We start from the raw sequence: 13,241 nt of genomic DNA, 5'->3' as shown, positions 1-13,241 counted from the left end.
GCTTATTTCCAGGAAAATAGGATGCAAGGAACTTTATAAGATGGGGAGACCTGAGCTTATGTGGAAGTTTAGGGAGTGAGGACAAGGTTTGAAGATTTAAGAAAGGGCACAAATTACGACATGTGATCTAGGAAGATTTACTTCATTTACTTATTCATACAAGTTTGTCTGTGGTTCTGCATTGAACAGGATCCACATGGTCCCTGCCTTCATAGAGCTGTAGCCAGTGGAAATTCACACAGTTGATGAGTAACTATTCCACAGGGGAGTGTGGAATGCAGTTTGCTATGGAGGCACCGGTTGGGTGGGTGGGGGACTCTAAACTAGTTTAGGTGTCAGGAAGAGGGAGGTTAAGCTGAGGCCAGAAGCTTGAGCTAGGTAATGAAGATGGGCCTGGGAAAAAGTGCTTCAGGCAGGAATGGAATATTTGAAGGCTAAGAGGTGATAGAGAAATGGAAAGTTAAAAAAAAAAAAAAAAAATGTAGGTGCTAAAGTATAGAGCCCAGAGGGGAGTATGGGCTGAAGCCAGAGAGATAAACACGGGTCCAGTCATAGAGATCCTTGTAAGCTGGGTCTGAGAACTTGAATTAAGCCTGAGGACAATGTCAAACCATTGAACTTAAATTTTAAGTAGGAGAGTGGCATGATCAGGTTTGCATTTTAGAAATATTTAGGCTGTACTGGTGTGGGTAGATTCAAGGCAGCGAGATTGAAGTCAGGGAGACCAGGTAGAGGGAGTGAGATCAAGTATATGAGTAGATTAATTGTGGAGGTGGGAGAGGAGGAGATAAAGGTGATTATGATAGCAAAAATTGGATGCATATGGAAAGGGAGGTTGAGGGCGTTCATATCTGATAAGGTGGGTGGTGAGGGGGCAACACCTGGAGGGTGATTGCAGAATTCCAGATGGGCTATCGCGGTCTCCACATGGGGAATGCGGGGGAGACGGAGAGAAGTGGACAATGAGATATATTTTGAAGGTAGAAGCAGAGCTTGTTGAGGATGTAGCGTAGAGGGGAAGGGAGGAGGCAAGGGTGACTGGGCTTTTTCATCAGTAAAAAGACACTACTAGCACAGGGTTGGTGTGAGGATGAAGTGAGACGATGCCTTCTCTACGGTTATAAAGGTAATATGAACGCAGGGCACAGCTGCTGCTCCTGGAGCGGGGAGACTTGAGTACGAGCTCCCGCCCTGCAGCCCATTTCCCCTGAGGAGTGCAAGGCATCTTCACCGGTGTCCTTTCCAACCACACCATCCTCCTCTTCTGGGCCTTTCTCTCCTCTCCCTGAGCCCCAACTCAACTCCTCCCAGAGCTCTTGACCAGAGAAATCTTGGTCAGCTGATGATCTTCACGTGACCACAACCTTCAGCCCCTGTATCCTCCAGAGTGGGGCTCAGAGGAGGTGCCAGGCCGGGGACTTTTGGGACCCACCTGCAGGGGCTCAATCAGCTCTTGGTGCTGAAGGTGGTGGGGCTGGAGGGAGGATGCATGTTCCAGAAGCCCTGTCCTCTAAAAAGTTGCTGAGCTTGTTTTCTCATCACCAGGTCTGTGAGTCTAGCCCATTGTAGCTAACAGGTTTTTGTGGGACTTTTTTCCAACCTTATAATTCTTCTGTTAGGTTTTGCATGTGTGTGTGTGTGTGTGTGTGGTAAAATACACGTAACATAAACCTTATCATCCTAACGCTTTCTAAGTGTGCGGTTCAGTGGCATTAAGTACATTCAGATCATTGCACAACCATCACCACCATCCATCGCCAGAACTGTTATCATCTTGCAACACAAACTCTGTCCCCACTAAACAGCTACTCCCCATTCCCTCCCCGCTCCACCTGGAAACCACCATTCTACTGTCTCTCTCTATGATTTGACTACTCTAGGTACCTCATATGGGTGGAATTATACAGTATTTGTCCTTTTGTGACTGGCTTATTTCACTTAGTATAATGTCCTCAAGGTTCAACCATGCTGTAGCATGTGTCAGAATTTCCTTCCTTTTTAAGGCTGAAAAATATTCCATCGTCAGCATGGGCTGCCTTTATTTTGTCCATTCATCTGTTAATGGACACTTTGGTTGTTTCCACCTTTTGGCAATTGTGAATAATGCTGCAATGAACATGGGTGTACAAATATATCTATTTGAGTCTCTGCTTTTGACCCTTTTGGGCATCTATCCAGAAGCAGTATTGCTGGATCATATGGTAATTCTATGTCTAATTTTTTGAGAAACCACTATGCTGTTTTCCATAGTGGCTGCATCAGTTTACATTCCAACTACCAATGCACAAGTGTTCTAATTTCTCCACATCTTTGTCAAAACTTGTTATTTTATGTTTTTTGAAAAGTTTTTATATTTATAGTAGTCATCCTAGTGAGTATGAAGTGGTATCTCATTGCAGTTTTTTTTTTGTTTGTTTTGGCCATGCTGCGTGGCATGCGGGATCTTAGTTCCCCAACCAGGGATCGAACCTACTCTCCCTGCAGTGGAAGCGTGGAGTCTTAACCACTGGGCCTCCAGAGAAGTCCCTCTCCTTGTAGTTTTGATTTGCATTTCCCTAATGATTAGTGATGTTGAGCATCTTTCCATATGCTTATTGGCCATTTGTATATCATCTTTGAAGAAATATCTATTTGAGTTCTTTGCCCAATTTTTAAATTGGGTTATTTGTTTTCTTGTTGTTGAGTTGTAGGAGTTCTTTACAGATTCTGGATGTCAACCCCTTATCAGATATATGGCTTACAAACATTTTCTCCTGCTCTGTGGGTTGCCTTTTCACTCTGTTGATAGTGTCTTTGATGCACAAAAGTTTTGAATTTTGATGAAATCCAATTTATTATTTTTTTCTTTTGTTGACTGTTTTTGGTGTCACAGCTATAATTTAGGTATTTTAGATGATTTTCTTCAATTCAAATATTGGGGCCAAAATTCTCTCCATTTTTCAGTTGGAGAAACTATTATGCAAAGAAACTGATGGGCTTATTCCATCCCAACATTAGTTAGTAAGCTCTGGGCTGAGAATCCATATTCTGGGCTCTTCAGGGACTCTCGTTTGACGTGCAAAACAAGGCAGGTACCTGGTGAGAGCTGGAGCAAATCTCCAGAGTAATCTTCAGGGACCCTATAGTTTCATCTAGCCCTAAAGTGAAAAAAAAAAAAATTGCCAGTTTTTGTCTTTTTCTTTGCCAGTCATGTACAAGTTTCCCCCTAACGTTCTAAATAGAAAGCTTCTGGAATGGAGAGTCTGTGAAATATTTTAGAATGTATTCATTTCTGGGCACCGACTTTTACTAGAGCAAAGAGTTCCCTGTTTAGAATGAATCAATGGGCTGGTTACACTGTGTTACCAAGTCCTCAGGAGAGGAAATCTGAAAAGCTGCAACCACTGCCCGTGCCAGAATTGTATGGCTTTTGGTATGCTAACAAGAGCGCAAGTAATCTGTCATTTCACCATTGTGGAAGAAAGTTCCTCCGCAGCGCCCCCCCGCCCCGCCCCCCACCAGCTCCACTCACCACTTAGTTTCTGCAGTAAAGCTATAAAGCAATGGGTCTGCTTAGGAGGGTTTCTAAAAGGAAAGATAAACACTGTGGGGCAAAAGGATGGGCCACAATGAAAGGAACTCATTATGAATCTGCTCAACAGCCCAGCCTCCTTTCCTAGTAAAACTGGAGTCAACCTGATCGTTTCAGGGGCGGTGGGTAGAAAGGGGACTTTTCCAACCCAGGGGAGTGTGGTGGGTTTTTTAGTCTCTGTCTCTCTCTTCTTGAAGGTCTACGAGTTGTAATCCTGCTCCGAGTTCTGCAGGGAGATCATCTAATGGTGACTTCGAACTTAGCGACAGCTCTCCCCGGGTGGCATTGAGCACTGTCCCTTGTGTCCCTTCGGGGGCATCAACAAGCGCACTTGGAAACTTTGAGCCTCGGGGAAGTGCTCGCCCCCTGTTTGATCCTCTAGCCCTACCGTGCCCAGAGCCCTTTGGAGAAGGGACGAGCTAACTCCGCCGTCCCCGTGACGCTGAGGCTCCCAGCCCTCTCACCCCACACTCTAGGTAGTCAGGGGTCTAGAAACAAGCCCAGCGGCCGCACGTTCCATGCACCCCGAGGGTGAGCACTTGACCACCCTCGGGAGCCGCTTTCCTCCGACTTCGTCCCGCTTCTGGTCCAACGGGAAAAAGAGAGAACCGGGGGAGCGCGGGCGAGCGCGGGCGAGCGACAGCGCGGCGAGGAAGCGGCGGGGCCCGGGCGGGCGCCGGCCTGCGGGCGGGCGGGGCGGGCGCGGGAGGGCGCGAGGGGGGCGTGGGCGCGGCGGCCCGCGCGCCCCGGCGGCCGGGCCAGGGGGAGGGGCGCTGGCGGGAGCGGCGCCTCCCGCCCGGGGTGAGCGGCGCGCGCGGCGGCCCCGCGGCACAGAGGGCCAAGCGGGGAGGGAGGGCTGGAGCGCAGACGGCCGACGCGCGGCGCAGCTGCCATGGGCGCTCACTGACCCGCTGCTCAGCGCGAACTTCCTCGGCGGCGCGGAGCTCCCCGGCTGGCTGTGCGTCTCCTCGGCCACCATGAAAGGTAGGGCGGGCTTCGGGGAGCGCGTCAGGGGGCGAGGTGCATCCGGCGCGGACTTTCTCTGCGTGGAGCCCCGGGGGACACCCGGTGCTTGGTTCGTGCGCGCACCCTGGGGGCGCCCCCGGCTCCGGAGTCGGGTACCGCCGGAGACCTAGAGTTTGGGGTTTTGAAGCGTGTGAGTATTCCGCTCCCCATCCTGTCTCTACAAAGTAGTTTGAAGCCCCAAATTATTGTTTACGGGTTCCAGTTCCCAACTTTTTAATGGAAAAAATATGCCCAGGAGAGTGGAGGCATCATCATTACCCCCCAACCCCCAGTCGGTTCTCCGCTCTGGAGCACTCCCCCCTCTCCCCAGCGTCCTCTCCCTCCCCGCTGTTGCTGTTTCCCCGTCCAAGAAGTCGACGGGCTGCTGGCCGGGGGTTTTCTCTGGGACTCGGGGATGTTCTCGGTGCGCCCTCCCCACATCTGGCAATGATTAGGTGCCCGCGGAGTTCAGCTGGCTTGGGAAGTGCGTTTGGCATCTTTCTCCATCAGACCCACTGACTGGAAAATAACTGTCCTGGGTTCCGCGTCCCTTCCATGTGCCCGCCTGCAGAGTTGTGCCCACGTGTGTTCAGGGGTGACACAGTCCCCCGGGCGGTATCCTCTGCAGGCCGGTTTAGGGAAGTGTCAGATGTTATCGTACCTTTAAACGGAATCGCGAGGAGAAGTGCTTCTCAGGGCAGCCTTGTGTTTAGTAGAAACCCGAATTTGTCAGCAGAATCCAGATTTATATGTGAGATAAATAATTACAGCGGAGGCATCCAAGGGAGCCGTTTGGGGGTGGGCCGGCGTGGTGTTTACACAAGACTGGAGACCTGGTTTTGCGTTAGGATAACACATTTCTGTCCCCGCGCGGGCCGGACTCGAGTGAGGGGGCTGGGTGCGAAATGCCATCTGACCGCGGGGACCGAGTTTCCAGTCGCCCAAGACCACGCGATGCGACCGCTTTGACTTGCAAGCGTTGCTGACCGAGGCGGGCGACCCGAGAGCCCCACAGACTTGGAAAGTAACTTTTGGCTCTAGGTTTCTCTGAAACGGAGTTCACGCTGAACACTCCGGAGCGGTAATGCCAGTTAGCTCTCCTTCCAAGGGAGTTCTGTGTCCTCCTTTGGAGACCCAGGGTAGGGAGGGGACAGAACACCAGGTGGAATGGGGCCCGCCCCAGGGCCAGAGAAACAAAAGACAGGATACTACTCTCTGGCTAGAGAATTTCAAAAGGCAGTGGTGTGTGTTCCTTCTCTCTCCATCTAGGTTTCTCTTCTCTCAGTTACATTCTAGGAAAGGAGCACTTTCCTTAGCACTGATTGAAGGATCCTCCCAGAAAGGAAAGAGTTCATGCGGCTAAACTTTACTCTGGGGCTCAGTTACCATCATTTTAGCCAGTTAATCTTCTCATTGCTGGTCACTGAGGCCAGAAGGTTTTGAACTTTCGGAAAGATAAGCCAGCTACTCATTTCATCAGCTCCCATGTGTGTTCCGAAACTCTGAAAATCTTGTTATGCTTTTGACTGGGTCAATGACTGTTACTACAGTTTGGGTATTTTTCCAATGTTAATTCAAATCTGCAGAGGAAGACACACCTACAAGTTCTAAACATATTTTTTGCGTGTGTGTGAGATTTACACTGCATTCTAGACCAGCTTGCAGACCCCCTGGAGAAGGCTCATTGCTTACTCTCTGTGGTCTGGGCACTGCTTCAAAGGCCCCTCTTACCTTCTGCCCCAGTGGGAAAGGGGAGCTGAGGGACTGAATCCCTGGGTAGACTAGTCACTTTGAAGGCCTCTTTTAAAACAAAATATTCTGTGAGAGGTTTGCTTACCAACTATTGCCATGTAATTTGCATTTATTTGTCTGGTTTGTGAGATGCGGAAGGGGGGGAGCAGTAATACTTCTTTAGTACCTACTAAGTGCCAGCCCCTGTGTTCCACTCTCTATAAGCCCTCCATCAGTGAACCCTCTCAACAACCCTGTGAGGTAGGTATTTTAACCCCTACATTATAGATGTGGAAAAGGAGTCTAGAAGAAATAGAAACCAGCCACAAGGAGGATGGTAGGCATCTAAAGACAAGCTTTGCCAGTTTCCCTGTGAGGCTTGGAGAGACCTAGGAGACCAGATCCGATAATCTCTGGACTAGAAGAAAAGTGAATCTCAGGCAATTAAGTAGCCAAGTAACTCGAAGTTCGTGCAGCAGCCAGGAAGGGGTGGAACCAAGAAATTGGACACAAGACTTTTGAAGCCAAGCAGAGTATGCTTTTAGCCAAAAAAGGAAAGCTGCCTTTACCAAGTAGAATTATTGTGATGATTTGCCATAGGTAACCAACGCAGAGTCTTCCTTGGGTTCGTGATTATGTCGTATAGCTATTAACTCATTATGTTTAAGCCAACATTTCATTAGAATTTGATTTCCCTAAATAATGGAAGTCAGTGACAAGCCTTGCAAATGCTTAAAATTAAGGTATTAACCTAAAACATTCTTTAGCCAAATAGAAAATTAGTGGACATCTTAGAAGTTACAGAAGTTTATCTGCCAAAGCAGAAATTCAGCTACTATGCGAGACAGATACCTTTTCAGGGTGCCTATTTGCCTTTCTAATTCCGATGTTTAAACCTGGGATATAGCCTTTGTAAAAACCCAGGCCTTTGTAGTCTAATTCCAGGTCTGCCATGAGCCACAGTGCCACCTATCTGTTGCGTTCAGCAAATCTCTGTCTCTGTTCTATTTCCTCCATCTCTGGAGTCACAAGTACCAAAATAATGACATCATTATATATTTTCCAGAAGAAAATTACTTGCCTTGTTGCTGCAATACTTGAAGTGTTCCAAACTGATTAAAACATGAAGCTGGTTTTAATTTATTTCTAATTACATTTTCAATTAGCTGTACTGCACCATAAATTTCATGGTTTTTAATAAATATTCACATCCTTTATGAAGGAATCTGACTCCTCTAGAGTTAGGTGTGTCATTAAGAAGTCACACTTCTAGTCCTGGAAGTTGGGAATATTGGTGAGTTTTAATACAGCAGCACTTGTTACCTAAGAGACGGCCGGAAACAACCACGGGACCACAGTGGTTCAAACCACTGTTCTAATTTAACACAGGGAGGAGGTTGGTGCCATCAAAACATAGTGTCCAGCTGCTTATTTTTGTGCTTTTGTGTGTAAACATTTCTGAAATGCTGTCTGGCAATAATACTTTTAAAATGCACTAGTAAGCAGTATACTTCTCCTACTGCCTGTTGTTTTCCCAGACCCATGGTCTCTTTGCTTTCCCAGTGTCTAAGATTTCTTGTCCTTAACTGGGATAAGCAGGCACGCATGTAAGGGCTGACTGCATTTAGCATTGAAAGAATCATGTTTTCTGCAGGGAAATGGAAACAAAGTGAGACCTTTTTCCTTTCACTGATTGGGAATTGGGGCTGCCCTTCCTCTGGAAGACAAATTTGCAATCCAATTACACTTTTGACTGTTAGTTTGAAGATGCTTGACATTCTTAATCTGAGGTTTAATTATTGCTAAGTATAGATCTTCCCTGTGGTCTCCTATGCAATTTTCCAAGATTGTTCCCATCCCCTTACCACTCCTCCCCCCCCACCATGCGGCTTATCCAGCAATAATGGTGTGGATGGGAAAAGCTGGAGTATGATAGCTTTAAAGCTATAGCATAACTAGGTGTCTAATTTTCTGAATTAATGCTTATTCTCATTAAAACATTATTTCAAAACTGTTGATGTAGCTGCTGCCAAAGTAAGTTAAATGGCCTTTGAAGAATTAGTTTTCAAGTGGGAAAATAGACATTTAAATTTTGTGATAGAAAAAGTCTGTTTTGCCTCGGGTAAACCCAGTACGTGAGTGATCTCTCAGGGGGACAGTTTGGTCCACATGTCTCCGCGTGATGGGAAGAAGAGGTCAGGTGCTAGGAGAGGAGCCCAGAGTGGGCAGAGGACAGTCTTCCTGCTTTTGGGGGCAAATCAGAGTGAAAAGAATCAGGCAGTTGTGGACCAGGGGACAGTGTTCTAGGTAATCAAAGTGATCATCTGTGAAAAAAGTCTACCCGCACTGTGGGGTTGGCTCTACCAGGCTGGTCCTGCCTTTTCATCTTCTGCTCCTATGCCATTCCGAAGGCACAGGCTCTCTCAGCTTCTGGAATTCCTGACTGTGGCCTGGAGGCAGGGAACAGTGTTGTGAGTTGGAAGATAAAAGCCAGGGACAAGTTAATCTGTACTGTGGTTAGTGCTGCAAACAACTTCTTAGGCATGACTGATGGGCCATTTAATATCCCCACTTACTATTTTTCCCTTTAGTAATAGCTAACATTTATTGAGCACCTGCCATGCCAGGCATTATTTTTTTCTTCATTTTACAGTTAAGAAATCTTAGACTCAGAGAGGCTGAGTTACTTGTCTCAGGGCACTAAGCTAGTCAGTGGGGAAATTAGTATGCAAATTCGGACAGTCTGACTCCAGAGTCCACATGTAACACCTCTAATTTAGGCTCCCTCCTAGCCACACCCTAATGTTTCATTCAATCAGCCCAGCTTTGTTAAGTACCTACTGTGTGCCACAATCCATAGATACTGAGTGAGCAAGGTAGAAAAGGTCCTACTGTCTGGGCTTAGACTTTAATAACCTGGCGTCAAAGGTCTGAAGAAATTGGCTGTGCTCTCTTCAGCCAGTCACTGAAGGAGTCTCTCTAGGCTGGAGCTCCTGCAGAGATAAGGCAGATTCCAGGGTTGCTGCCTTTTGTAGAATTTATCTGCCGGGAGGTTTTCTTGTGATTGATTGAATGAGTGTGAATGGCTCCCTAAAGCCATGGACTCTGGAAACAGCCCCTGCATTGTTTTGCTGACAGGTTTGCTGTGAGAAAATGAAACATTGTCAGAATTGCTTTTCAAGAACAGACTGTGACCACCAGTAGGTGATCAGTAATAATAATAATTTAAAAATAGTAGTAGTAGTAGTAGTAGTAAACATCTTAAACAAGGGATAGGGAGATACTGACATTCTTCATAGAAAGTATTTTATTGTTCACTTTTGATAACACAGTTTCTAACCACACCAACAATCCAAAACTTGCAGCGGGTAACTTTTCAATCAAGCAGTGATTTGATTTCTTTTTAAGTGAATGATGTTTGAAGGGCCCAAACCAAAATAGTACCTTGAACAGGTCCTGCTGATTGCTTAAGGGACCTTCATAATTATATAGCAGTGAAAGGAGAAATTAGTAATCCAATTTAAAATTCCAAAGAGGTCCTAGGAGCTATCTTAACCCCTGAATTTATCACAAATAGTCAGTCAGTACTCTTAAAAAATATGAAGGAAATATGTTTTTCAGCATGGGAGGAGATTTAAACATTTATTTATTTATTGGACTTGGATATATTAAATGAGACTCCTTTATACTTCCTGAGTCATTTGAGATTATAACCTTGTATCACGTGAAGTCATATGCACTTGCCTAAGAGGTTGGACATTTGACATTTCTATGTGAAAAAACTAACTTGTCATTGGTTTGTGGAAGTAGATGCACTTCTTTGGGCGTAAGTCACTTCCTTGTGACATAGAAATGTTTGGAAACTAGCTGATGTATATATATATATATATAAAACATTTTATTATTCAAAGCCAAAATAATCCAAATTTATAGTTAATAATATATACTTTAAAATGTAACCATTTCATAAAATGTAATTATATGTAGTGTTCCCAGGAGTTGAACCTGACAATTTTAGTGTGGTGAAGAGTGTGGGCTCTGAAATCAGAGGGCCTGGTGACCACATGCAAACTACTTAACCTACTGGGGCCCCCAGTGTCCTCATCTGTCAAATGGGGGCGCTACTGGATGCCTTTTTTTTGGTTTTATTTGTTTTATTTTTGTTTTGTTGGTTTGTTTTGAGGATTAAGTAGGTTAGTATAGATCAGTTGTTTAGAATGGTGTCTGGCACCGAAGGAGAACTCAAGACATTTTAGGTGTTAGAATACTGTTTAGTTATAACCTGCTGCTTCCTCCAGGCAGAACGTAATTGCCAATTATGAACCATCTTATGTTAAGTTAATCAAGTGATACAGTTTCTACCACAAAGAAAAAAGTTCAAAAAAGTTCGGTTTTGAAATGAAAGTCATTTTCAAATTACAAATGTGTGGTACAAAGACCTGGGGGATGGGAGAAAACTGTGCTCTTTATGGGAAACAGTTTTCCTATTGGTCCATCTCCAGCTGCCATCACTCGTGTTATTGTCATGTAGTCAGAAATCAGCCCTACTGAAAATGCATGGACCATATTTACAGTGCAGTTTGTAACTATAGTGAAAATGGTACCATTTTCTCATTTGTTATGATCATGCTAGGAAATTAGAAAATATATGTAAATACCTTTAATTTACCTAGGAACACTAATTTTCCTGGAGCACTATTGTTCAGGTACCTACTGATGGTGACATAATGTTTTTAAAGATTTGTATCTCAAATCCAGTGTCCAGTTTTGTCCAGTAAGGATATGACATCAAAGAGTCAAAACATAAAACAAATTTATCTGTAAATAAGTCTTAGGACAGATATATGTGTATGTATGTGTTTTTAACCGTATGACATCATGTCTATTTCACTGGTAATGTTAATTTTCTATTAAGCTGTCATGTTTGTATTTTATTTATTATTTAAAATTAGGCCATCAAGTCCTAACTAGCTTTCACTTATTCTTTATGTAGTATATTATTTAAATATATTCAAATATTCTTTATATTAAATATAGTTAAATATTCTTCATTTAGAATGTTATTGAAATATAGTCAGATATTTAGTATGTACATAGCCCCTGTCCTCGAGGAGCTTGCAGTCTGATGGGCAGGGTAAGACTTATGCATAAACAATTGGCATTAAAGATAGAAGGTGAAAAGCGCCTTATTTGAGGTTCAGATAAATGCTGCTGTAGGACACAGGAGGAGATGGCTGAGGACAGGAATATTTTCCTTTGGAGGGGAGATTCAAGCTGATTCGTTATCTCAAATTATATTTCATGTTTCAGGTTACATTGCTCTAATAGTAATTAGAGGCAAATGGTGCATCAGGGCCACCCTGAAACCTTCAAGTAGGACATTTCAATGTGGGAGATGAGAGAGAATCAAATACAAAGTTTTCTAGAACTTTGTCTCCTAAGCTCAGTTTTGGTCCATCATTCATAATTAATTATAGTATGTTACTTTGATATAATTGTTTGGATAACCTAAACATAAAGTTAAATGATTTCAGAACAAAACAGATATATCAGTTTTTGTTTGGTTTGGTTTGGTTTTTAAACAGACTACTTATTTTGTGTGTGTGTCTCCAGAGAAATGGATGGCGTTAGTTTTTCTTGCCAAATGACCCATGCAGTTGACACCTTTCCACGGTCCTTATAAAATGTGGGGCAGGGATTCAAGTCCTCATCCTGACTCTACTTGACCAAGCTGATTAGATGAGAAGGTCCCTCATAAGAGAAGGGGAGACATGTCACCTCCCCTGTAGTTACTGTGAATGATAGATGTGGGGGTCAACATTTTGAGTCTCATATTTATTTACTTTTTAAGTTGTTGAAGTGGGCCTCCTGGAGGAAATCTGGTTTAGCCTCCACTACCAATTTAGTGGTAAAAGTTACCAAAAAAATCCCTTCAATTTTGTTGAACGATAAAGGAAGGAAAAGGGTATCGTATCTCCTTATCAGAAAAGCAAGTTTTTGAAAAGCATCAGAATTACAAGTTGTGCCAGAAATTGGAGTCACTTTATGTCTTTACAATTTTGACTTAAAAAAAACCCCCTATACCACTGAACCAAAAAAGGGATCCTATTGCTGTAAAACATAAAATTCAGAAAGCAGCTGAGTAATCAAAATAAATGTCTTGTACTATTTGGAATAACCTACAAGTATTTTTAGCAGCCTGTGGGACCGCACTGTTTTGTTCTAGCGGTGATGACGCTACAGGAACTGGGGCTGCATCAGGGTGGAGACAGTACAGAGTGGACAGCAGTGCTGAGCCCGGCTTGAAAGAGAAGTTTAAATTCAGCCTCGCCTCTGTCCACGGTCCTTCAGCCTGGCTCCTAAAAGCGCCGGAACTTGTTCTGATCAGTGTGACATTTGTTAGAACCTACTCTGTGCCAGCTAGTGAAGGCTGCGAGTCCACACCTTCTGGGCTGTCGCTCTAGGGTGAACTCTGCTCGCCGGCTCTTTGGAGCAGGGGACCTTTTCTGGTGGTCAGCATCCACTGGACCCGAGCACTTTTCTTTCTGTCTACCTGACTTTTATCTCCCCTACACATTCCCTTGTTTTGTTTGCTTGACTTTAGTTCTTATTTTTATCAAAGTTAGAGATGCGCATAGTTTAAAGAGTCAGAGAATATCACATTTATTATGAAAAACAGCAATTTCCTGCCCAACCCACTTCATTTCATCGCTTTCCAGTCCCCAGAGGCAACCTCCTGAGAACATTTTTTGCATTTTCTTTTGGCATTGACTTTTCTTTCAGTTCTCTACCTAGAACACACCATCCCCAAACCCTGTAGCTTCAAACAACAGATGTTTATTTGTTCATGACCCTGCGATTCAGGCTGAGCTTGGCGGGGATGGCTGGTTTCTGCTTGCCGAGGTGTTGGCCAGGATGGTCAGCCTCGCTCCAT

At 44.5% G+C, this 13,241-nt stretch overlaps 1 protein-coding gene across 1 annotated transcript in view; it reads left to right on the top strand.

Annotated features, from left to right (window-relative positions):
- Positions 1 to 4,380: 4,380 nt before the first annotated feature.
- The window catches only part of COLEC12 (collectin subfamily member 12), a 193,399-nt gene continuing 184,538 nt past the window's right edge, over positions 4,381 to 13,241 (top strand). Inside the window, exon 1 of the mRNA XM_061168875.1 lies at positions 4,381 to 4,555. Within this exon, the coding sequence (XP_061024858.1) occupies positions 4,549 to 4,555 (7 nt within the window). The 5' untranslated portion in view covers positions 4,381 to 4,548. The remainder of the gene's footprint in view (positions 4,556 to 13,241) is intronic.

The sequence above is a fragment of the Eubalaena glacialis genome, chromosome 15 (genome assembly GCF_028564815.1).
Source record: "Eubalaena glacialis isolate mEubGla1 chromosome 15, mEubGla1.1.hap2.+ XY, whole genome shotgun sequence".
Classification (NCBI taxonomy): Eukaryota; Metazoa; Chordata; class Mammalia; order Artiodactyla; family Balaenidae; genus Eubalaena; species Eubalaena glacialis.
Note: the sequence above shows the minus strand (reverse complement) of the source record. Positions and strands in the feature narration are given on the sequence as shown.